At 55.1% G+C, this 24369-nt stretch overlaps 4 protein-coding genes across 13 annotated transcripts; 3 read left to right on the forward strand and 1 right to left on the reverse strand.

Annotated features, from left to right (window-relative positions):
• Positions 1-31: 31 nt before the first annotated feature.
• TMEM205 (transmembrane protein 205) lies at positions 32-2432 on the reverse strand. 2 transcript variants are annotated; one of them, XM_014559486.2, is made up of 4 exons: positions 2299-2432; positions 1639-1747; positions 1372-1535; positions 32-400 (listed from the first exon to the last, which is right to left on the reverse strand). In XM_014559486.2, exons 2-4 carry the CDS (start codon positions 1736-1738, stop codon positions 95-97), a joined length of 570 nt encoding a protein of 189 aa, XP_014414972.1. In that variant the 5' UTR covers positions 1739-1747; positions 2299-2432; the 3' UTR covers positions 32-94. The 2 variants fall into 2 exon arrangements, with proteins under 2 accessions (XP_014414972.1, XP_014414973.1); XM_014559487.2 differs by having other exon boundaries at positions 2200-2331.
• CCDC159 (coiled-coil domain containing 159) lies at positions 2430-7952 on the forward strand. Of its 2 annotated transcripts, XM_032465705.1 has the most exons (10): positions 2430-2720; positions 4230-4348; positions 4447-4673; positions 5385-5418; positions 5720-5808; positions 5917-5998; positions 6185-6380; positions 6973-7040; positions 7119-7195; positions 7525-7952. In XM_032465705.1, exons 1-10 carry the CDS (start codon positions 2710-2712, stop codon positions 7648-7650), a joined length of 1029 nt encoding a protein of 342 aa, XP_032321596.1. In that variant the 5' UTR covers positions 2430-2709; the 3' UTR covers positions 7651-7952. The 2 variants fall into 2 exon arrangements, with proteins under 2 accessions (XP_032321596.1, XP_032321597.1); XM_032465706.1 differs by lacking the exons at positions 4230-4348; positions 4447-4673.
• On the forward strand, positions 7536-17322 carry PLPPR2 (phospholipid phosphatase related 2). Of its 8 annotated transcripts, none has more exons than XM_032465696.1 (14): positions 7588-7646; positions 7871-7953; positions 8307-8481; positions 8585-8684; positions 9008-9343; positions 10640-10759; positions 11620-11699; positions 12214-12402; positions 12540-12675; positions 13507-13778; positions 14711-14887; positions 15420-15542; positions 15832-15883; positions 16007-17322. In XM_032465696.1, exons 3-14 carry the CDS (start codon positions 8323-8325, stop codon positions 16348-16350), a joined length of 2088 nt encoding a protein of 695 aa, XP_032321587.1. In that variant the 5' UTR covers positions 7588-7646; positions 7871-7953; positions 8307-8322; the 3' UTR covers positions 16351-17322. The 8 variants fall into 8 exon arrangements, with proteins under 8 accessions (XP_032321588.1, XP_032321587.1, XP_032321590.1 ...); XM_032465699.1 differs by having other exon boundaries at positions 15420-15526; positions 16007-16191; XM_032465697.1 differs by lacking the exon at positions 7871-7953 and having other exon boundaries at positions 7536-7646.
• A 4270-nt stretch (positions 17323-21592) lies between these two features.
• On the forward strand, positions 21593-23543 carry SWSAP1 (SWIM-type zinc finger 7 associated protein 1). The gene is made up of 2 exons (XM_006185013.3): positions 21593-21857; positions 22461-23543. Exons 1-2 carry the CDS (start codon positions 21609-21611, stop codon positions 22956-22958), a joined length of 747 nt encoding a protein of 248 aa, XP_006185075.2. The 5' UTR covers positions 21593-21608; the 3' UTR covers positions 22959-23543.
• Positions 23544-24369: the final 826 nt, after the last annotated feature.

Here is a 24369-nt window from a genome sequence, read left to right on the forward strand (position 1 = left end):
CTGCTTCCCAGTTGGAACAAAATGACAGCAGTCATTTCCAAAGAAGGATTTATTGACATTTGGGGCCCCAGCAGAGACAAAGAGTCAGTGGGTACTAGAGGCTCCTGAGGCTCAGGGCGAGGCCTGCGAGGTGGAGCCCATTGCAAAGGAGGCAGCCCAGATTGCAGATGGAGGACAGGCCATGGTAGCGGAAAAAGATCTGGCGGAGGACACTGTACATGGGGTCCTGCTCCCGCAGCTGGCGGTAGGGATCAGAGCCCTGGTGGCTGCCAGCCACCTCCCCGCCCAGGCCCCGCTCCTTCTCCACTTTCTGCAGGGACCACATGGCGGCCGTGGTGTGGGGTTCCAGCCAGCGGGCGTTGATGGTGGCCAGTGTGAGACTCAGGAGTAGCAGGCAGAGCTGGTGGGGCGGAGGGAGGACAAGATGAGCCATGCCTGGGAGGCAGGAGGGAACCTAAGGAGGGTCATTCTGCATCCTCAAAGCCCAGAGGGGACAGCATTGGGTCAAAGCCAGGCCTCCTACCTCCCCACCCAAACCCAGACTAGCAGCCCCAAACAGAGCTCCAACACTCATACCCTGAAACCAGCAGGTCCTGAGGAAAGGCTCCATTGCTGTCTCCTCTCCCCCAAATCTTCTGAACCTCCTCTCCTCTGATACCCAGACTGGAAGTTTCTAGAACACAGCCTATTTCCTGACTTCTGTTCCCCCAAACTGAGGGTATCTCAGGGCAGAACCTCTCTTTTCCAAGTAGGGACAGAGCACCATAACTGTCCCCTCATTCCCCATCTCCTCTGTGGCCCCAGTCTAGACCCCAGAAGCTGACTTTGGGCCCATAAGGGAGTGAATTAAATGTCCTCGAAGTTCCAGTTACCCATAATCCCTCCTGTGTCTGTAGGATTAACGAACCCCCTGTCAGGCCTCACCTGCCCACATCTGAGCAATATAATAGGGGCAGGGGGAAGGCAGGATAGAGAAATATGAGATGCAGAGATGGTTCCTTGCCTTGTGGCTGGGAAAGTGTGTGGATGGGGGTGGGGGACTCTAAATTCCCAGTCAGGCTGGTTTTTAAACAATGAGCTAGGGTCAGTGCCCTGGCCCAGCTGAGTCACTGCAGCTTGGCTGCAGGCCCAGCTAGGGGGAGGAGAGGGAGCAACAGCCAGGAGAGACACTGGGGAATAGATGGGGCTGCTGGGGATCATTGTGCAGGATGTGCACTGCTCAAGGGTATCCAGAGCCCAGCTTTGTATCCACCGGGAAGGAGGGGCAGTTTTTTGGGTTTTGTTTCAATTCTCCTAAAGGTGTAGCCATAGGTGCTCAGTTGGGTCCTGGGAATGACTCTCCAGAGGGTAGTGAAGCCCAAGCCCGCATACCTGGCTGGTCTCCCAGAATGTGAGCTGAGCCCAGGTGTGCTGTGATGCCAAGATGCAAAGGTTGACGAAGGCACAGCTCATGGAGATGTGGAAGTAGAAAGGGAAGAGTTTGCTCTGCACGAGGCCAAAGGTATGTCGGGGAAGGCCTCGGAAAAGCAGGAAGCCTGTGGGGCACAGGGGACCACATGCCTGTTAGGACATTTCCAGGTTCCCCCTCTCATCCCTGTCCCCACCCTGGATACCCATGTCCAGGCCGAGGGTCCCTACCTGAGACGAAAGTCACCCACACTTGCATGCCCCAGGCCCCTGACAAGACCAGTAGATGGACCACCTTAGTCAGGCTTCCTGGGTCCCCGCCTTCCTCCATCTTGCTGGCCTGGGAAGGAGGCACCGTGTGGGTCAGAGTTTTACCTTTGTCCTGTGGCCTTTAGCCCCTGTGAGAGGGTCACAGCCAATCTAACACAGTTTCAGAGGTAGAAGCCCAGGAATAGGGGTGGGGGAGAGGCCCAAGGCAGTCCTACGACATCCCCAGACCCCATCTCTCCAAATGTCAGCCCTCAAGATCTTAAGGCTCTCTGGTCCCCAACAACCAAGCCACCTCCGAGACCCCCAAATTTCAGCCCCAGCAGCTCAAGATCGGAGCCCTAGGTCTTCAGAGATCACCCCCGCCAATGACTCCCAAGTATCACCCCGGGGACCCAGTTCTAACAGCAGATAGCCCTCCTCTCGTAACAGGATCCCAGACATCACTTTGAAGATCCCCAAAGCACCCTCCGGAGGCGCCATCTAATCCTAGGAAACCCCAAATCTCATCGCGAGGACACCGACCCCACCACTGGACCCGGACTTCGACCGTGAGCATTCAAGAGTCCGAGACCAGAGGCTCCGGGGCCGGATCTCGGGGACCTGGCAAACTGGGCTCAGTACCTCACTCCCGCGCTCCCGGTTGGAACGCGGACCTCCTCGGCCACCTCCCCTCTTGGAAACAAGAATTCGTCCCGCCTCCCCGCTAAGCTTGAAGCCAATCAGATCGGAGATCTGCAGCCTCCTGTACAGTCCTCTTAGATATCGACTAATCGATTAACAAAAACCAGCCTGGAATCCCGCCCCCTCGTTAGGCTTTTATCCAATTACACCGCCGCTCCTAGAGCTGCGGAAGCCAGAAGGCGCCAATGAGGCCTTAGGCTGCATCTGCGGGGGCGGAGCTAAAACGCCAGCCACACCCCTCTCTGTGACTCTACCTTTGGGCTCCGCGCGTTTTAATGCGATGGTGTCCCCACAGGACCAAATTTCACCGTCACAGCTGGGGACTGGCTTCACAGTCCCCGATGGGAGAGCATGAGCAGGTGGTATGTGGTAGGTGGGGGTGGAAGGGGTCGGGAGCCTGGCGGGACCAGGATTCAAGGCCCGGGGGGGCGGGGCCCAGACAAATGACCCCCGCCCCCTCCCCCCGAATTCTAACCTGAAGGACTGAGGGAGAAACAGCTGTTGTGGGAGGGAGGGGGGCTCGACTGGGGACCTGCCTGCAATTGTTACTCAGAAATGCATTTTCCCTTTTCCCCTCCAAGTCCCCCAGGTCCCAGGTTCTCAGTGTGACATTCAAGGACACACACTGAGCTTCCCACTACCATATCAGGCGCTGGCATGGATTAATTTACTTAATCACAACAACGCAGTAAGATGGATAGTATGACATCCCATTTTATAGTTGGGGACATTGAGGCACGGAGAGGTTTAGTAACTCATCTAACATCACACAGCTGAGAAAGGGGCAGAGCTAGGATTTGAAACCAGGCCATCAAGCTGGAGGGTCTCCTTGCTTAATTATCATGCTGTACTGCCTCTGGAAGTGAGGACATCCCTGAGGAAGTAACTCTTAAAGGGGTAGCTTAGAACATATCAGGCAGAATGGTAACTCCTACATCACAGGGTGAGTGTGAAGACCCAGCGAGGGCTTAGGGTAGTGCCCAGCACTCAGTAAGATGCTCAGAAAATACGAACATAAAAAAGAGTTAAGAAAGATTTTACAGAGGAGATGCTGAATAGGGTTTTGAAAGGTGTATAGGAGTCTTTCGGGAGGACTTGGCCAGGGGAAAGACACCAGAGGGCCCAGCAAGGACAGAAAAAGAGAAAGGCCTGTAGTGTGGCCTTCTGGCTGAACGTGACTTGTGGCAAGATGCCCTTCACCTGGAAGTTTTTCCAGACAGACCTGCCCCAGGTTTCTTCAGCTGTGCCAGCCATGACTACACTGGAAGGGCAGGGGGTGTGGTTGTGAGACCTAGAGCTGAGTTCTTCCCTGTTCCCAGCCTCACCTAGTGCAGGCCTGGGCCCCAGTTCAGCTAACATTTATTGAATAGATACCCTTTGCCTCTCCTGCTCATGTTCAATGGCTTCCATTTACCTGGGGAGCCAGTTTGAAACTCGCCTTCTTGGCTTCCCATACATTACTTGAGCTGCCTTTCTAACTTCCTGTTCCTTCCTCCTGGACCCTGCCTCCAGCCACCCTGAATTTGTCAGCACAGAGAGCATGGTTCCAGGTCTCCAAGCTTTTGCACATGCTGTTTCCTGCCAGGGATGTCCTTCCTTTAGGGCCCAATGTTGAGAATTTTTTTCTTTTAGGCTCTTCTCAGGCCTCACTTCCTCCTGTGGGGTCTTCTGGGTCCCCCTCTCTGGATCCCTTCTCACTGCCCAGCCCAACCCCCGGGGCTGGAATCATCTTTCACCCAGATTTGGCTCCTACCATAACTAAGAGGCCCTGTGTTCAAGGCTGAGGCATCTCTGGGATGTCAGGGAGGGTCTGGGAGTCAGGACCTGGGAGCTGGTCTCAGTGCAGCCCCCTCTATCCCCTCTACTCAAAGCAACCCTCTTCTGGCCGGCCTACCCCTGGACCCTGACTGCTCCGTGCCTTGCTACTGCTCACATCCCTCACCCTCCAACGAGTGTTTGCCTGCTAACAAGAAGTGTGACAAGTGCTGGGGTTCGTTGAGGGGCTGCCCCTGGGGCTGGGGAGCAGGATAGGCTGGAGCACTCTGGGCTGGCTCTCAGGAAATCCTCACTCTTACACCCTCCTCTCAGGCTCTTCCTCAGACAAGACCTTGGAATATACTTTTCACTGGTCCAGGACCCTAGAACCAGAGACCTTGGAGCCCCCTGCATCTGAGAACACAGCCACAATTGGTGACTGGAGGCCAGGGAGGGATCCGGGGCCTCAGTCAAATGGATCTCCCCCACTCCCCTACTCAGAATCACAGGAGCACTGTAATGACCAGGACCTTCCAAAGAGGCATCACAGCAACGCTAAGGTCATTCTCACCGGGGAAACCCCTTCCTGCCACACTGCAATTTACCCCTGCAGGGCTTAGGGAGGGGGTTGTGGGGGCAGAGAGTCCACTTCAAGAGCCCTCATACCCTATGTCTTCAGCACCCAGAACAGCGCCCAGTGCTCAGCAGGGCTGCAGCACTGAAAATGTCTTGAATGAATGAAACGGATGCATGATTGTGTATCTTAATGGGGTCCTGTCTGTGATTGTCTCTGGGTGTGACTGCCTGTGTGTCTGAGATGGACATGAGTGGGTGCCTTGGGTCTTAGGATTTCGCATGCATGGTTGAGTCTGAGGCTATGTGTCTGGTTGTGTTTCCATGACTGTGTGTCGTTGTACATCATGTACTACTGGTGCTCCCTGCAGACATTGTTGATGTTGTTTGCCCTTAAAGAGGAGGGCCGTTACCTGAGCCCAAGCCAGAGACAGGGCTCAGAAGACCCATGCTACCAGAGGCAGCCCATTGACCTGTCACACAAATGCACTTCTGAGCATGTGCAGGCTGGGGGTGGGGGTGAGTGAGTGGATGGGTACTTGCATGTGCCTGGAGGCAGCTTTGCCTGCACTCGGAGGTCTGGAACACCCAGAACTCAGCCAACCCAAATCGTGTCTAACTCCCACACGCTGAGTTGGGGTGAGCAGGGAGACAGCCCAGGGATGAATTTCTACTGCCCTCATGTCCCCCTTCTCTAGAAGTCCTTGGAGACCGGCTCTTCCAAAGCCAAAGGTGAGAACCTTCCCTCCCAACCAGACTGTGGGTGGAAGCCCTGATATTTTCTACTTCCACCCTCTGCCGCAACCTCAGTGGAAGTCCGCCATTGCTGCCTGCTCATCCCTGCCCCATTGTCAGCTGACTCTTGCCTCTGACCTTGACCCCTACTCCTGCCTCTACCTCTGCTTCAGCCTCCCCCAGCTCCTTACCTTGTCCTCTGCCTCACCCCTACCCTTAGCTTCTGCTGACTTCCACCCTGACCTTACCCCTGACTCTGCCCCTCCCAGCCCTGGCTGACCCTCACCTCTGCTCACAGTTAAGCCCACCGTGATGATCCCCGACTCCCAGAAGCTTCTGAGATGTGAACTGGAGTCACTCAAGAGCCAGCTACAGGCCCAGACCAAGGTGAGCCACCTTGAACCACCCCCTCTGGCGATCTTTGCCTCTGTTTTCCCACCCCCCCAACTCCACTGCACTCCCTGCCCCCCAGACCTGCCTGACCTCTTCCCCTAGGCTTTTGAGTTCCTAAACCACTCAGTGACCTTGTTGGAGAAGGAGAGCTGCCTGCAGCAAATCAAGATCCAACAGCTTGAAGGTGAGGACGGGCCAAGGGTCAGGGTCAGTCTGGAGGTTGCTGGTCCTGTCAGGGTCAGGCCAGCGGGAGAGAAGTTGGGTGAGTCTGGGTTCAGGGCTGGGGTCTGGTCAGGGTTAGGGCAATCTGGGTTTAAAACTGGGCTCGGGGTGGGGGTGGGGCTCAGTTAAGTACCCACCGTCTCTGCAGAGGTGCTGGCCCCCACGAGCCGCCAGACAGACAAGGAGGGGCACAAGTGGGACTTGGAGGAGGGAAGGCAGGAGCTATATGGGGCCCTGGCTCAAGGTCTGCAAGGGCTACAGAAGAGCCTGCGTGATAGCGAGGAGGTGCAGCGGGCCCGCACCACCCGCTGCCTGCAGCTGCTGGCCCAGGAGATCCGGGACAGGTGGGTGTTGCCAGGAGGGCAGCCTGGAAGCTGCAGGAGGGAAGAGAGGCCAGGGAGAGGGAACCACAAGCAGGATGGGAAAGTAGGAGGGGCCAGAGTAAGGGAGACTTGGGGGCCAGGGAAAGCCTGGGGGGACAAGAGGAGGGGATGGAGAGATGGAAGGAAGTGGGAGTGTGTGGGAGACTTGGAGGCCAGAGGAAGGGAAGACAAGAAGTGGTTGGGAAGGGAGGCCAGGGGATCAGATGCTGGGGTGTAGCATGGAAATTGGGAGGGGAGGGGATGTTGTGGGGGAAGAAGCTGGGGATGTTGAAGATTGAGGGGCAGAAGCCAGGCAATGGGAGACTGAGGGAGTGGGAGGCTGGAGGTCAGGAGGAGAAGACAGGAGGCTGGGGATGGCTAGGAGGTGGGGGATAGTAGCCAGGAAGGGAAAGGTGGGTAGGCAGGTTGGGGGAGAGAGCAGAGCCTGGGAGATGGTGACTGAACACCTGGAGACATGGGAGATGGAGGAGGCCTTGGGAAGGCAGGTAGGCCAGGAAATGGGAGGCCAGGGGTGGGACAGAGAGTGTAGATCTAGGCTGCACTGTCCCCTCAGCAAGAAGTTCCTGTGGGAGGAGCTGGAGCTGGTGCGAGAGGAGGTGACCTTCATTTATCAGAAGCTTCGTGAGTGCCCAAAGCCCATGGCCAAGGGAGGGGGGTCCTTCTGCAATTCCAGCCCTCCTGAGTCCCCTCTCCCCACAGAGGCACAGGAAGAGGAAATCACACAGAACCTGGTGAACATCCAAAAGATGCAGAAGACACAGGTGAAGTGTCGCAAGGTGAGCAGAGAGGACAGGGACCTTGCATGAGTTGGGGGCATGGGGATCTCTGTCAGCCTCTACCATCAGACTGGAGCCAGAAGGCCTGGGTTCAAATCTCAGCCTTGCCACTTACTGCTCTGTGACTGTCGGCAATCACTTCCCCTCTCTGGGCCTCAGTTTCCTCATCTGTACAATAGATATAACAACACAGCCCTACTTGACCCAGTAGTTGCATTAACTGAGTGATAAACACTTTTAAGGCACCCTGGCACGTAATAAATGCTGTATTACACCTTTCACCATCATCATTGTTATTACTACTGTTTGCCCATTCCCCCCGGCCTCAGGTCCTGACCAAGATGAAACAGCAGGGGTATGAGACATCCAACTGGCCAGAGACTGAGGAGTTGAAACCAGGAGGCAGTGGCTCCTGGAGGGATGACCTCCAGAAGGAACTGGGTGACATATGGTGATGCCCAGCTCCCACTCTAACCTCTGACCCATGACCCTCATTTGTCCTGCCCTTCTCCCAATAGATCAAGAGGCAACAACCAGAATCTGGAACCCACCTAAGTCTAGATCTCCCTCTTCTCCCAAGACTCATCTCTGCCCCTGCCCCCACCACAGCCCCCCTACCCCAGCCCTGAGCAGTCTAGAGTCTCCCAGGGTCCCCAGATCCCCATCTCCCCACAGGTCTGCTGTGCACGTGCTACAGAACTCCTTTGATGGCCTCGCCATATCCTCAGGGGGCCGCCCCAAGGCCGCAAGCCTCAGGGGTGAGGGGGGTTGCACACTGCTCCAGGGTGGGAGGGTCATTCTCCAACTTCACACAGGAAAGTCATGTTCAGAGGCCAAATTTGGGGGTCACATCTGTTGGGTCTTATTCTGGGGTTGCATTAGTTCCTGGAGGTTTCATCCAGGGGTTTCTCAGGGTCACCATGATCTTTTTTAAGGGTCAGTGGGGTAAAATGCAAGGGTCATCAAGGCCATACTTTGGTGTTATATCATATTCAAGGGTTATGATCAAAGATCATTAAGTATAATACCAAGGGCACTGGGCCCCTATTCAGAGGTCGCTCAAGGATCCCGTTCAGGATTCATGCCAGAATTGCACCTGTCCCTCCTGCAGGTTATAAGGGGCACCGATGCCTGAGCCCTCCACTCCCCTCCTGGGACTCAGACTCAGACTCAGACCAGGACCCTTCCCAGCCACCGCTCAGCAAGAGCCGCTCCTTCCCACCTGGTGTGGATCCTCCCCTGCCTCACCCCAGCCTTCCCCTCCTGGCCTGCCCTGGAATCCCACAGTATGGACCCTCCCAGCTCCCAACCTGGGCGTCTGCTCCCTGACCTCCATCCTTGGGGTCCCCTGGACTAGGCCAGGCTCTGACACACCCTCTCTCTCCACAGTCTGAGCAGCTGGGACTGCTCTCCCGAAGACCCCTCCAGAGAGAAAATAAACTAGCTGAGACCCTCCTCCACCTGTGGACTGTTGCTCCTGCTGTTTCCTGTGCCTGAGAGTGACCCCACCTCAAATTTACTACCCAGTCTTGGGGAGGGTGTGGAGACTTCAGGGGCTGTGTGGGATGTGTAGGCCTAGGGTCAGGGGACAGTGTGAGGCTGCATTTACAATATGGCAAAGTCAGGGATCAGTCTGTTTAGATATGAGTGGCCAGATAGGTGTTCCACACAAGCCACCAGCCTTCCTTTCTGGGGTGTCCTGACTATCTGGCCTACTGTCCCTACTGCCCAAATGGGGGAAATTGAGGCCCAGGGAGGGAGGGTCGTGGCCCCAGGTCATGCTCTGACACCCTACCCTCCTTTTCCTCTCAGCACTCGCCTGGGTCCTCCCTCTCAACCTCCAATCTCCCTTCCCTCCTGAATCTATTCTGACACGCCCCGCCCCCAAGAACAACCGAGGCTCCACCCCGGATCACGCTAATGAGACACCTCGAGACCCCGCCCCACGGGTTATGCAAATGATGTTCCCGGAGGCCCCGCCCCTCGCCCCGCCGCTGAGTCTGCGCGGCGCAGCCGGGCCGGCAGGCAGCATCTCCATCTCTGCGTTGGCCCGCTGGCCAGCCCTCTGTCTGTCAGTCCGTCCCGCCGCGCCGGGGCCGTCTAGGCGGAGCCGGGGCTCAGGCGGAGGCAGTCTCGACCCGGTGAGGGGTAAGGGCTCGGGGTGCCCCCTATACCCCTTCTTGCGGGCTTCCGACCCTCGCGGTCTGTCTGTCTGGCCAGGGTTCGGTTCCTGTGGGTCGGGTCTCCTGTGGGTCCAGCGCTGGGAGGGGGAGGGGAGGCTGCGAGCTGAGGCTTGGGGACCGGGCTGGGGGAGGGGACCACGGGGAGGGGACCCAGATGAGGCTGGCGGTGATTGTGTGGTTGTCGTTATGTGTCAGAGTGTGGCTGTATGACTGATTGTGCGGCTTCAGGGGTGCCTGTGTGGTTGTGTCTCCTGTGGCTGTCATTGTGCAGCTGTGTCCGTGGGTATCACTCTGATTGTGTGTGTGTGTGTGTGTGTGTGCTGGCTGTGTGGTTGTGGCCACCTTTGAGTGGCTGTGTGACTGCTATTCCAGTGATTGTGTGGCTGTCTTGGTTTCTGTATGGTTGTGTGCCTATGACTGTCATTGTGTGACCGCTGTTGTGTGTTCCTTCGGATGGTGTGTGGGGGGCCGTTATTGTGTTCCAGTATGTGGCTGTGATCTTGTGCCTTTCTCGTGTGGCTCTGTGTGCAAGTCTGTGCCATGGTCCATGTATGTGCCCTTGTGTGGCCATGTGGCTGTGGTTGTGGATGGAGCGGTGCTTTCCTATGACTACCAGTGTGGATGAGAGACCATTAATGTGTGTCATTGAGTGCGTTGTAATTGGGGGTGTGACACTGTGACCAGTTCTGTGACGCCCCCATTGTGTGTGGTGACTTTTTTGATCTGGCTCTTAAGTGTGTTGGCAGCCTCGAGTCTATGTTCCTGACGGTGGTGGAGTGAGGGCTCCAGTGGGGCTGTATGTGGGGCTGTGAGGTGTGTGAAGGACCTCCTGTTGTGACCCAGTGACTCCCAGTGTGTTGGGGGAGATTGTTTGATCTGTGTGGGTGTTTGTGACAGGCCGTGTGCACACTGTGCTGTGTGTGAGTGTGCAGTTATATGTGTAGTGGGTGTTGGGCACCTGTCTGAATGAGCGAGCCTGTCTTGTTCACCACAAGGCTGGTAACCAGGGCAGTGCCTGGAACCGAGCAGGCCCTTGATCCTTGTTGGTGGGATGGACAACTGCTCTGCCACGGTATGTGTGTGTGTGTGTTTGTGTGTGTGTGTGTGTGGTGTTTGGGATGGAGGCTCTTGGTGAGTTGTGTACTCTGGGGGAGCCAGTGTGTGTGATTGTGTCTCTGGGAGGCGGAGGGAGCCATGATCAGGTGGGCATCTCAGGCATCTGGGATCTCTTATGACCCTCACCCCACATGTCACACTGCAGAGCAAGCCACTGGATGGGGCACTGGACTCAGAGTGCCTACCCTCACCTGCCTGGGCCTCCATTTCCACATCTGTGCAATGGGGGTGACCATCCCTGCCCTGCTGGCCACCAGGAGCGGCTGTGAGTCTGTGGGTGTGGCAGCAGTGGCCTGTGGGAAGCCATAGGGCCCTTTCACAGGTGAGGTCAGGCTGGGAGAAGGGATCAAGCAGGTGTGGCTGTGTTGGCCCCTCAGTGCTGGGGACTGAGGTTTGACTAGGGGGAGGGAGAGCACTGAGGGGGAGATAGCCCCCCCCTTGCGATACAGGGAGGCAGACAGACTGGGAGGAGGGGGAAGAACGGAGGGAGGGAGAGGCATCTGTGAGAGAAGGAGGGCCTGGCCATCAGCCCAAACCAGTCAGGCACAGCCCATGGGGACAGGAGAGAGAGGACTCTGTGGGCCATGGGGGAAGGAGCTCAGGGGAGGGGCCTGGTGGAGGTGGGGAACAGGGAGTATGGGTCTCATGTAAAGTATGTAGGGAAAGAGGATGGGGTCTCCTGAAAACTAGTGAGGCTGAGGACCCTTCTAAATGGTCCCTTCTTTGCTGGGGGGGTTCCCACTAAGCTGGAGAAGTCTCTGCTAAAGACTGAAGGGAGGGGTCCCACAAGCTAAGGAGGACGTGCCCTCCTAAAAGGTATGGGGGTGTGACCCTCCTATGTAGGCTGTGGGGGGAGAAGACCACGATACAACCTGTGGGGTCCCCAGCAGAGGCTGAGCTGAGCAGGTCATGTCAGGGGAGACCCATGCCTCCAATGAGCATGGGTGAGGGCAAGACCTGGATTGCAGGGGCGTGGCCAGAAGCCTCAGGGGGCGGAGCCAGGCTCCTCAGCTGTAGCTCCAGGGATGGGGGCTAGGGTGTGGCCAGAGGACTCCCTGAGCAAGGGACAGTGAGCCTCCCCCGAGGCCCTGCCCTGGCGGCCCCACTCCCTTCCCATCTCCACAGGCCCAGCCTTCACCATGGCGGGAGGGAGACCTCAGCTGAAGAGGAGCTTCTCCATTATTCCCTGCTTTGTCTTCGTGGAGGTGAGGATCACGCGCTGGTACCTCCCCGCCAGACCCTCAAGGGCACCTTCAGAAGTGGAGCTCCCGGTCTTCCAATCCAGCTCTGCCCATCTTTACAGTGGGACTCTGGGCACCTCATATACCCTCCTGAGCCTCAGTTTCCTCATCTGTCAAATGGGCATAATTTGAGTCCCTTTCTCCTGGGGCTACTATGAAAGTAAAATGTATTAATTCATGGAAGAGGTTTGGTGTGATGCCCTGCCCACAAGAAGCGTTAAGGCTGCTAGTACTTATATCAGTAGTATTCATTCTTTCTCTATTAGTCAGTCCCTCCAACACCCACTGTCTCTCTGAGCACTGGCCCTGTTCTCTCTCCCTCTCCCTAGTTCCATCTCCTATCTCCTCTTCATCTCTCCTTGTCTCTCTCCTTCTTGTCTCTTGTCTCCATCTCTGTGTCTCCATCTCCGTGGCCCACCTCAGGCCTGACCCTCTCTCTCCTTTCTCCATCTCTCTCCCTGCCCTGGCTGGGCGACAGTCTGTGCTGCTGGGCATCGTGGTCCTGCTTGCTTACCGCCTGGAGTTCACGGACACCTTCCCTGTGCACACCCAGGGCTTCTTCTGCTATGACAGTACATACGCCAAGCCCTACCCGGGACCTGAGGCTGCCAGCAGAGTGCCTCCGGCACTGGTCTATGCGCTGGTCACTGCTGGGCCCACACTTACAGTGAGACTTGGGGTAGCCCGGCCTGGACTGTGGGGAGAGCCTCCCAGGAGGCAGGAGGGCCAGGTGGAGGTGGATGGGGGCTGGGCTTGAAGGCCAGGAAGACACCCCCCACCCCAACACCTTGGTCTTGCCCACAGATCCTGCTGGGGGAGCTGGCGCGTGCCTTTTTCCCCACACCGCCCTCAGCCATCCCTATCATTGGGGAGAGCACCATCGTGTCCGGGGCCTGCTGCCGCTTTAGCCCCCCGCTGCGGAGGCTGGTCCGCTTTCTGGGTGAGTGACTCTGCCAGGGGTCAGCTACATGAAGGCATATGGGCCGGGCTCAGCCATCATAAGAATCCCAGGGGGAAGAGGGCCTTGAACTGCCATGATAGTGACTTCATGCGGCAAAGGGGTTAGACATAGTGGAGGTTCTAGGGACATGGTGGGGGGGCGTCTAAGCAAGCCATGCTGGCACCTATAAGAGGAGGGCCCCAAATTGCCACAAGGAGAGTCTCAGGCAGAAAAGACACAGGACAAATGCCAGGGGGCCACAGGGGCAGGGAGATGAGGACCCTGGCTGTGCTATGAATTTGGTCCCAGCCACAATTGGTGGACTTGGGGTAGCAGAAGGGCAGAGCTTGTCCAAAGTAGTGGTCCTTGTGGCAAAGGGCTGGAGATTCAGCTCTGGCTGATTGATGATCCAGGAGAAAAATGATCAATTCAGCAATCAATAGCGAGTCCAGGGACAGGTATAGGAGGCCCAGAATTGCCATCAGTGTGGTCCTAGGAGGTCCCAGGCATGGGTCCAGTCCTGATGTAATGCTACTGAGGGGTCCCAGCCCAGCTATAATGTGTTCCAGAGGAGGGTCCCCTCCTGACATAGTGGTAATCCCAGAGGGACAGAGGCTAGAGGCCCAGAGTGCCATCATGGTGGTCCCAAGGGAAGAGGAACATGGCCCCACTATTATGGGGTATGGTGTTAGGGGAAGTCCCAGGTGTGCCTTAATGGCAGGCATAGGAACAAGGAGACAGGGGCCCAGATGAGCCATAGAGGACTCACAGGAGGACAGCCACCGGGGCATCAGGGCCCTGGCATGAACCCCTTCTCCCATCCGATTGCAGGGGTCTACTCTTTCGGCCTCTTCACCACAACCATCTTCGCCAATGCGGGGCAGGTGGTGACCGGCAACCCCACGCCGCACTTCCTGTCCGTGTGCCGCCCCAACTACACGGCCCTGGGCTGCCTGCCACCGTCACCGGACCGGCCAGGGCCCGACCGTTTCGTCACTGACCAAGGCGCCTGTGCCGGCAGCCCCAGCCTGGTGGCCGCAGCGCGCCGAGCTTTCCCTTGCAAGGACGCTGCCCTTTGCGCCTACGCCGTCACCTACACGGCGGTGAGCCCCGAAATGGGGGCAGGGTTGTACGGGGCGGCCTGCGGGCAGTGGACCCCCAGGGCTAGAGCCTACAGGGTTGAGGCCACGCCTCGTTGCTGTGACACCGCCCCTGGGGCGGAATCTACTCAGCTCAGGCTCTGACTCCTCCCCTCACCCGCTGGCCACGCCCCTAGCTTGAGTCTGGCTGTAGTCTTGACTGCATCACTTGGTATCTGCCCACGCCTCCTGACCTACTAGTGGCATGCCTGAAGGAGGTTATTGGTTCTTTGGACCGCAGGGCCTGGAGCGCAGGACTCCATCTCCTGACGCCAAGTTATGTCCCCTCGATGCTATAGGTCCTGGATATTTGCTGGGTGACTGGGTAGTGAGCTTTCAACTCCATTCCCTGGATCTCTTGTCATTCACTTTGTCCTTGCCCTTTATTGATCTGGCCATGCACCTGACTCGATTTTGCTGGAACTTCCTGACTTTGTCCCTTGCATTTCCCTGGTTGCACCCCCTGTTGCTTTGACTCCTTTTTCTAGCGTTGGGGATTATGCTTCTAACCCTATGGTCCCCAGGGGTTTGGGGACCACCTCCTGGAGCTCCTGGACCTGCCTCTTGGGCCCTGACTCCACTCTCTGGTTCTGTGGCCACACCCCAACCCAGTATGCATCTTTCCCCATCTGGGACTGGTCCTCCAGAGACTTGAGCCCCTACCCACTGCTCTTTAATGCTCTGGTCACAACCCCATCCCTGCAAGGGCCCACTGGGGGTCCATGACTCCACTCCCTGAGCCCCTGTCCCCCTGGCTCTGTTCCCTGGAGCCCCTAGCCAGAGCCTTCATCGGCTCCTCAGGATTCTGGCCATGCCCCCTAGCCTCGAACGCAGTGTTCGGTTGCGTTTGGCGACTGCCACTGCCGTGTGTCCTCTGACCCATCTGGCTTTTGCAGATGTACGTGACACTTGTGTTCCGTGTGAAGGGCTCCCGCCTGGTCAAACCCTCACTCTGCCTGGCCCTGCTGTGCCCCGCCTTCCTGGTGGGCGTGGTCCGCGTGGCCGAATATCGCAACCACTGGTCCGACGTGCTGGCCGGCTTCCTGACCGGGGCGGCAATCGCCACCTTTCTGGTGAGCCTCTTAACATCTGTCCTTGTCCCAAGAGGCAGGACCATATGATGGTGAAGGGTGTGGACTCTGTGTGATCTTGGGCTAGTCCCTTAACCTTACCTAGCTTGGACATTCTCATCTGTCAAATGGGATAACGGCACTGGGACCAGGATAAGGCAAGTGAGGCCCTCGCTTTGAGTACAGAACCTAAGAGTGCCAAAACACTCAATAATAAAGATAAATATTATTTTAATGAAGCATTTTTAAAAATTAATGCAAAAGCCCATAATGTCCAAAACATCAAAGATTCAAATGAGGGCAGGATCAGATCCTGCTGGCACACGACTTGGCCTTGCTTATCCCCACCCTTGTGGAATAAATAATGATAGTATCTATCCTTAGCAAAGTGGGAACAACAGGGTTCTGCACATAGTAAGCACCATTAAAGTGTTGTTTTTGAAAACCTGAGCCTCAGTTTCCCTGTCTGAAAAATGGGGATGGTAATTACCTTATTAGCCTCAGACCTCAGCCCACCCTTCTCCCTCTGTCACAGGTCACCTGTGTCGTGCACAACTTCCAGAGCCGGCCACCCTCTGGCCGAAGGCTCTCTCCTTGGGAGGACCTGAGCCAAGCCCCCACCATGGATAGCCCCCTCGAAAAGTTAAGTGTGGCCCAGGTAAGGGGGGCTGGGGGCTGCTCCCGGCTGGAGAGGGTGGTGGGTGGAGGGGAACCACGGAGGTAGACAGTCAGGCAGGAGATGGGGGGTCTCAGGGCCATGGATAGGTAGAGAGATCGCTTATCTCTGTGGATCCAGGTGTGCCCCCTTCTCCCTCCCAAGGGGACCTGGTTAATCCTGAAAACTGGTCGTCTTTTCCACTGGGTTCTCTGCCCGATGAGCCCCTCGTGGCTGTGGCCAGCGGGGCCCAGGGGGCCGCTAGCCCCTTCCCTCTGCCTCTTTGCTTCAGGAACCTGAGGCCTGCAGGCCGCATTCGACACCGGCACGGCTCACCCCATCCAGTGAGTGTCAAGGGAACGCGGGGAAGTGGGGGGACCTCCAGATGGCAGTCACTGCCACAGAGGTCTCACCTGTGCTCTTGTGGCCCCCCTCTAATCCCCTGACTTCTGATTCCTGATCCCCAGAGCCGCAGAACTGCGCCCGCCGTGGCCACCTGATTCCCAGCTGCGTGTCGTCCAGGGCTCCAGCCATGTGTTCGTCGCCCCGTGTGCCCCGCCCTCGATTGAGGTCTGAGCCGACGCCCCTGCCTCTGCCCCTGCCCCTGCCAGCGCCAACCCCCAGCCAGGGCCCCTCCCCCTCCTCCCCTGGGCCTGGGGGGCCAGGTGGGGGGGGTGGCCGTGGCCGGAAGCTGCTGCTGCCCACGCCCCTGCTGCGGGACCTGTATACCCTTAGCGGACTCTATCCCTCCCCCTTCCACCGGGACAACTTCAGCCCTTATCTATTTGCCAGCCGTGACCACCTGCTGTGAGGCCTGACACCCACCCAGAATCTACCCGGTCCCCATTTCTCCCTGCCACATGTGTGTGCGTGTGTTGTGTGAGTGCCAAAGCCCCTGTCCCCAAACCAGCCAGGCCCAGACATCAGAGGATGACTGGAAGGACATCTGAGGAACCCCCTGCCTCTCTTGCCCAATGGGACATCTTCCAAGTGGGCAAAATTGGGTGGGGGGTTCTTGCCTCCTAGGATTGACCTTTTAAGGGCCAAAGCCCCCCCCCCGGCCATTGCTCAGCCAGTGGGGGCCCCCCAGTTCTCAGAATTTTAACCAAAAGGAGTTTACTCCAGCCAATAGTAGCCTCCCCATTACTTCTTAGACTCCTCAGGCAAGTGGGCAACTCCAGCCAGTGTTCAGCATTTGAACAACCAATAAGAGTCCTTGGTTCTCAGAATTTTTAGGGTGGGTGGGTATGATTCCAGTCAATGGGGGACCACCCATGTCTAAGCATATACAAAGGAGAGGAGGGAGATGGGGTCATCCTTTGTCATTGGGTACTCTCTCCTCAGAATCAGAGTCCAGTTGGAGGGTAGGGGGCAGGCTCCCCCATGGCAAGGTCCTTGGGGTGCCCCTTCTCCTCTCTGCCCCTCCCCCACATGCAATCTCTCACCCAGTCCTCTTGACTCCTTACTTATGCAGGGCTTGCCCCAGTTCAGAGGTTTTGGGTTTCAGGGTGCTGTCTCCCCTTCTCTGTGCCCAGGCCACCTCAAATCCTTCTGTTATTTATTAGGGCTGTGGGAAAGGACTTTTTTCCCCCTTAGAACCCACCCCTGTTCTTCACACTGCCACCTATGCCTCAGCCTCATACAGTTGTGCCATCACAGAGGCATGGGTGGAGCAGAGAGGGTTCTCCACCCTAGGCAGCCAAAGGCTGTGGGCAGGGGAGACACTGCCCCCCCCCTTTCCTGCCCGCTCCTCATCTTTAATAAAGACCTGTTTGTAACAGAAGTTTGGCCACCTGCCTTCCTCTCCCAGGTGGCAGGGTGTGGAAGACTTTAATTGTGGGTCTAGGTATCAGTGAGGCTGGATGTGGAGGTATTGTCACAGTATCTAAGGGCGATTGTGGAGAAGCACTGTAGGGCTGTGGGATCTGTTACTTGGCTTCAAATCCTGGCTCAGCATTTTCTGGTTGTGTGGCCTCAGGAAAGTTCATTAACTTCTCTGTGCCCTTATTTCTTCATCTGTCAAATGCGAGCAGCCCCACAAGCCACATGTAAGGCACACAAACACACTGTGAGGGACCTCACTTGACTGTTTTCCCCAGATGGCTGGTCTGTTTCTGACCATGACCAGGGTGCAGAGAACACAGGGAATAATAGGGTGAGGGGACCCTAAATGTTCTAACGGTGAAGGGGATACTGAGGATGATAGGAACCTCCAAGCTGAACCCTTGAACTACATGGACTACAGCAGGGATTCTGATCATGAGCTTGTGCTGAGAACCAACCCCTGAGGACCCAACAGAGACCAGGGAAGGTAGTAGGAACAGGGAGCCACAGACCCCCCTCCCCCCACAAACATTTTAGCTCTAAGCAGCTTCAGACAGGCCATGCGGGGCAGAGTCAACCAGAAACTAGGAAAGGGGAGTCTGCTTTCCTTTGTTCCTCGTTTACTCACTCATCCACCCACTTATTCATTCAACGAACACTGTGGGGCACCTACTACATGCCAGGTGCTATTTAGTTAAGCACAGTGGCTGCAGCAAGTGAGCAGAACAGACACAAGATCCTGCCTTCATGGAACTCATGTTCTAACACCCGAGAGACAGACAATAAACAAGGTATATAAGTTATACATAATACCACAGTTCCAAATTTCAAGGTCTGAAAACCAAAAATGTTTTCATAACTCATCTGTGGCAATATCTGGCCTGAACTGACATAAGGTTATTACAGTTTTTATTAATTTAACTTTATATGAATATTCTTATGTTTTGTTGCAGATAGTGTTTGGTTTCGAATGTCATCCCAGGTCCAACTAGGGGTGTTAGTACATAGCATTACGTCTTTTGAAAATCTGAAAAATTCTGAACTCCAAACTCTAGGATCAAGGATTTAGGTCAGGGATTGAAATCTCTGATATGTTAGGTATTGATAAGTGATAAGGAGAAAACTCAAGCTAGAGAACACAATGGGGCAGCTTTGGAATAGGGACACGGTTTGCAGTTTAAAGGGGGTGGTCAGGGAAGTTCTTTTGGAGGAGTTGGCACTGGAGATGAGGTGTGAAGGAGGGAGGGAGAGGAGCCAGGCAAATATGCGCGGTCAGGGGCGGAGGAGAGTTCCAGACAGAGGGTGCAGCAAGAACCAAGGCCCTGAAGTGGAAACGTGTCTGCTGTGTTCACGGAACAGTGAGGAGACCTGTGTGGCTGGAGCTGAGCCAGCGAGGGGCAGAGGGAGAGGAGGTGGGGGAGGTGGTGGGGTTGATTGTGGGCCCCAGGGGAATTAGATGGGAGCATGAGAGGGCTGAAGGCAGAAGAGGGACAGAATCATGGAGTCCCCTGCTTCACCGCCCAGAGCTCCTGTTTCCAGGGATTGCACCCTTGAGACCCGTGGTCCCTCCTGTTGCACAGCTGCTACCACTGCGGGCAGGGAAAGAAGCAAGACTTCAGCACGGTGGACAGCGCCCACCAGCCAACCCAGTTGGCGCTGTCCATGGTTCTGATGCTAAGCACGAGCTAGGAAAGGGAAAAGTCGGGGCCGCCAGAGGAGACAGCAGCCCTGGTCTTGCCCACACCCCACCCTAGGCTGGAAACTCTTAGGTAGAAACTCCAGACTAAAGTGTGCTTTCTTATTCAAAGGGCTTCTTTAATTGACCCAGTGGGTCTCATAGCCTGTCAAACTCAAAGGGACCAAAACCAAGCTCTGCTTTACAATGTAAGTCAGACCACAACCCTCCTCTGCTCAAACCCTCTCAGGGCTCCCCATGGCACTCTATGTAAAAGCCAAAGTTCTCCCAGTGCATCCAGGCCTTTACACTTGCAGGTGCTTCCACCTGGAATGGTCTTCTCCCACATATCTGCATGGTTCACCTCCTCAGCTCCTTCAAACCTTTTCTCAAATGTTACCTCCTTAGTGAGGCCTGCCCCTACCATCCTATTCACAATTGCAAGAACCAAACAACTAGCCTTTCTAACTTCCCTGTGCTAACTTTTTTTCTTCTTTCACACACTTATCATCTGCTCATAGACTATTTAAACTTCTCTTTATGCTTGGTGGCCATTATCTCCTCCCTCACTAGGATGTCAGTCCTCCAGGACAGAGAATTTTTGTCTTTTCACTGCTGAACCCCTGTGCCTAGAACAGAGCTGGCCAGGCACACAGTAGATGCTCAAGAAATGTTTGCTAAATGAATGAACTAATCACTGGAGGATGCTGATAAACCAAGGAGAAGCACACACTGAACCTGAGCTGTCCACTTCCCTGTACCCTCACCCTTCAGTCCTGCCTCCTTCAGGGAGTCCCTCTATGGTAAGGTTCCTTCTATCAGGATGTGAAAATGGGATCTGGAGAAGTGAAAGAAAGAAGTACTGTGTTCATGAGAGATACACCGAATGTCTGCATCTCTGCAATGTACTCACTCAGCTACATTTAGGAGCATCTACTGTATGCCAGGTGCTATTCTAGGAGCTGGGGACCCAGCAGTTAAAGAAAGATGGACTCTACTCTGGTGGAACTGACATTCTAGTGGGGAGAGAGGCAATCAAATTACTATATAAGGTTGGAAGTGATGAGTTGTTTGAAGAGAAAGATGATAAGCAGTTAGAATAAAGGAGGTGTGACTTTACACGGGTGGCCAAGGAAAGCCTCTCTAAGTAGGTGATATCTGAGCAGAGACCTGAATGGAATGAAAAAAAAATGAGGAAGCTCTGGGAGCTGAGTGTTCTAGGCAAGAGAACAGCAAGGCAAAGGACTTGAAATGGGGCTATGTTTGGCATGCTCCCATGTACAAAACTGCGGAACTGCAATACGGGTGTCACTACTAGGTGCCTGTGCATTTAGAGTGTTGCAAAGTGAGGTGAATCATGGGGCTGAGGTAGTGCATTTGACAATGCAATCTAACAGTGTGCTGTGTGTGTGCGTGCGTGTGCGTGCGTGTGTGTGTGTGTGTGTAGAGGGGTGTGGGGGTGCCTAGCTGTGTGAGTGGGTGTATCATAGGATGTTGTTCAGCTGTGTTCTGGCCCCAGAGGGAGAGCGAAATCCCTGGAAATCACAGTTCTGCCCTGCCCCTGGGTCTCCTGGCAACAGCACCACTTTGAAGTTACCAGGAGACAGAGTTGCCAGGGCAACAGGGGCATGAGTGGCTGCTCTGGGGAGAAGTCTAGGTGAAGAGACCCAACCAGTGATCACTTGATCACTCACTTTGTTCCTCCTTCTCTCCCAGTTTTATATCGATCCTCCCTTCTTTTCTTCACTCACTCCTTTAATGAAACTCTATTGAGAATCTACAAGGCGCAAGGCACTGTTCTGGGAGCTGGAGATACCAAAGTGAACGTGACAAACAAGGTCCTGTTGTGGCTCTCCCTCAGTCTCCCAGCCCCTGCCCCTTTGCCTCGTTTCTTCTGGCCCCTTTTTTGTTCCGTGGTCCTGCCTTCCCCCACCCTCGTACCCCAAGCAGGACTCCAGCAGGCCCCCAATCAGTGAGGAAGCTGAGACTCCCCTTCTCAGATCCTCGGAGGTGGCTGCTGCTGTTTTGCACACGAAAATCCACAAGCCTGCAGGCCCAGACAAACACTTGTGCAGGTACTCAAAAGCAGAGAGTGGAGCACACAGCTCATCCATCTCTCCACCTCTCCACTGTCATTGGGTGACATCAGCAGAAACACAGATACATGCTCATCACAATATTCTTGAGATATCATGAGCTCCATATTACAGGTGAGCAAACTGAGGCTAGGAGACTTTAAGTAATGTATCAGTGATTAGGGCCTGCTCCCTCCAAATCTTAGCCCTTATGTTGTCTGATTAGCTGATTAGCTCACAATAATAGTATTCGTGCTGCTTCCGCCGGCGGACTCACCCAGGGAAGAACCTTATCTCCCTCAAAAGCCTCCTTTTCTTCCTCAGACTAGGTTATTTGCCCCTTCACCAGGGAGGAGCTAGGAAACGTCGATTTGGCTTTGATGAACAGATCCTTGGACCAATGGAGAAGCTAAGTGCACTGTAACCAATGAGACCTCATCTTGGGCGGGATTAAAGACAGGAAGGGGCCGCCGATTGGACAGAGGTACGCTGCGAATGGCGGAGACGCTGAGGCGGGTGCTCAGCTCAGGCAGCGCGGCTGGGACCGGGGAGGGGAACACAACTGAGGTCGGACCGCCTTTGCTGCTGCTCGGTGGCCCAGGCTCTGGAAAGACAGCCCTGCTATTCGCATCGGCCCTGGAGGCGGCAGGGGAGGGTCGAGGCCCAGTCCTTTTCCTGACCCGGAGGCCTTTGCAAAGCCTGCCTCGAGGGACTAGAGCCCCTCTCGAACCGCTGCGGCTACAGGTAGGGAGAGGCAGGACCAGAGGCGGACCAACCAGTAGCGGGGCGGATGGGGGAGTAACAGGTAGGCCGACCTATGGCGGAGACGAAGGAGGGGCAAGCCAGAGCAGCCTTTACGGGATAGATTCTGGAATGAGTCGGGGGTGGGACCATGCGAAGCTTTGTTAAGATTGAGTGAGAAACTACCCAATGATGGGGCGGAATTAGCAAAAGCCTGTGCCAAAAGGGTGGAGTCAGGGGCGAGGAAGGGGTGGGGCTAAATCTGGGTCTTGTCTTGGTTGGAGTTGGTTTCTGGGCAGCCAGAGTTAATGATAGGGTCCGACGCTACGGGCGGGTTTTCTGTGGAAAGACTGCCCTAGAGATTTGGCAAAGACGTACCTTTTCTCAACTAATACCGGCCAGTGGTGAGCGCTGTATTAAAAAGAAGGGGGAAGGAGAGGCGCAATCAGAATAGTATTCAACTACTCTGAACAGCTTCACTCTGGAATCACCGTCCTGGGGAGTGAGAGCCTCGTCCAGGAAAGTATGCAAGGAAGCAAACCGTCTATAGCTGGGAGCCTGGCTTCCTGTGCTGAATCTGACCCTTTCCTTTTTTCCTCTCTGTAGAAGATCCGCTTCCAGTACCCACCCTCAACCCGTGAGCTCCTCCGGTTCCTGTGCTCTGCCCATGAGGCCCGGGGGCCAGTCCCCTCTCTCCTGCTGCTCGACGGCCTGGAGGAGTACCTAGCAGAAGACCCCGGGACCCAGGAAGCTGCCTACCTGGCTGCCCTGCTTCTGGACACAGCTGCCCACTTCAGCCAGGTTGGGCCTGGCGGGGGCTGTGGGCTCATTGTGGCCCTCCAGACCCAGGAGGGAGACAGTGGGGATGCCCTGCAGCTTGCGCTGCTCCAGAGGTATTTCCCTGCCCAGTGCTGGCTGCAGCCGGATGCACTGGGCCCAGGTGAGCACTGCCTCCGAGCCTGCCTGGAGCCAGGTGGGCGGGGCCCTAGGGCAGAGTGGTGGGTGGCTTTCCGACCAGATGGAGAGATGACAATCACCCCATGCCCCCACCAGCCTAGTAACCCCAGCTCAGACAAGGGTTCAAGCTCTGGAGGCCAGCCTTGAGCTTTGGTGTGTGACAAGCTCTCTGTGCCTCAGTTTCCCATGACTGGAATACCTACCTCAGGGACATGAGCAGATTCAAAGACCTAAAGATTATAAAGTGCTTTTTTCTCTTGTAAACATAGCATTTTCACATCCATATTGTGCCCAGTCAATGTGTTGTTTAATTTTGCTGTTTTGAACTTTATAAAAAGAGTTTCATGATAAATGTAATCTTCTTAGACTTCCTTCTTCTCCTACTCAGCATTGTCACTAAGATAGGGCCACATTTTTTTCACTCACTCCTTTTTCCCTACTGCATATAATTCCGTGGGTGACTATACCCCAATTTACTCATCAGTTTGGCTTACTTACTGCTATTAACATTCTTGCAGACATGTCCTGGTTCATGTATTCGAGGGGTTTTAGGGTAGATACCTAGAAGTGGAATTGCTGGGTATGTTCATATGTTCAGCTTTCCTAGGTTATGTGAAACTTTTAAAAAGTGGTTAAACCCAAACTCCCAATTCTAGCCACTTGATGACATTCGGTGTCATCAGAGTGCTTTCTTAGAACAGGGCTGATTCAGAATAAAGCCTTATGAATGCATGTTATTGTTGTTATTAGTGGCAGGGACTAGCTGGCGTTTCATTAAACAGCTTTTCTCTCCTGGGTGCACAGCTAAACTACATTTCCCAGCTGTCCATGGTTCTGTTAGAGGAGCCAGATAGTTAGATATGAGCAGAGAAAGGAGGACGCAGGCCAAATGGCAGGAATTGGGCAAAAATGGAGGAGCACAGGCCAAATGCAGAAAACCATACAGCATGTAAACAACAGGGGTCCCTGGGCAGAGAAGGAAAAGGAGGAACCTCTGGGCTGATAAGAAACCACACATTTTGGGGTGACAAGTGGCCTGGAGGCCAACAAAGAAAGGTGGGAAAAGGCAAGAATCTCTAGTGTCCGAATGTAACCTTTTGCAACTTATGCCCTCATTACAATAAAATTAGCTTTGCAGATAAGAAGTACCCATCATGCGCCGATGCCATGACACTTCCGATCCAAACTAAATAAGGATAAAAATCCATCTTCCCTTTGGGAAGGTGTAGTTGGGATGAAAATCAGGGAATACAAACCCAAACCCTTCCCTCCCCAGTGAATAGTCTGCTGATTCATTTTTACGCTCTATGTAACCAACTTGCCAAAGAAACTCAGGGCAGCCACTCACTTGAGCCTGCCTGCTCTCCCAAGTGTACTATCTATCCTTTAATAAATCCCCATTTTACTTTCTTAACCTCTATGTCTTGTCTCTGAATTCTTTCTGCGACGAGACAAGAACCTGATCATTGGCAACAGCTCTAGCCAGGGTCTTATGACCATTTCTGGCCAGGAGAATTTGTGAAGAGAGAGCACTCACCCCTAGGCTAGATCCCTAAAA

Source organism: Camelus ferus, chromosome 22 (assembly GCF_009834535.1).
Source record: "Camelus ferus isolate YT-003-E chromosome 22, BCGSAC_Cfer_1.0, whole genome shotgun sequence".
NCBI classification, from domain to species: domain Eukaryota; kingdom Metazoa; phylum Chordata; class Mammalia; order Artiodactyla; family Camelidae; genus Camelus; species Camelus ferus.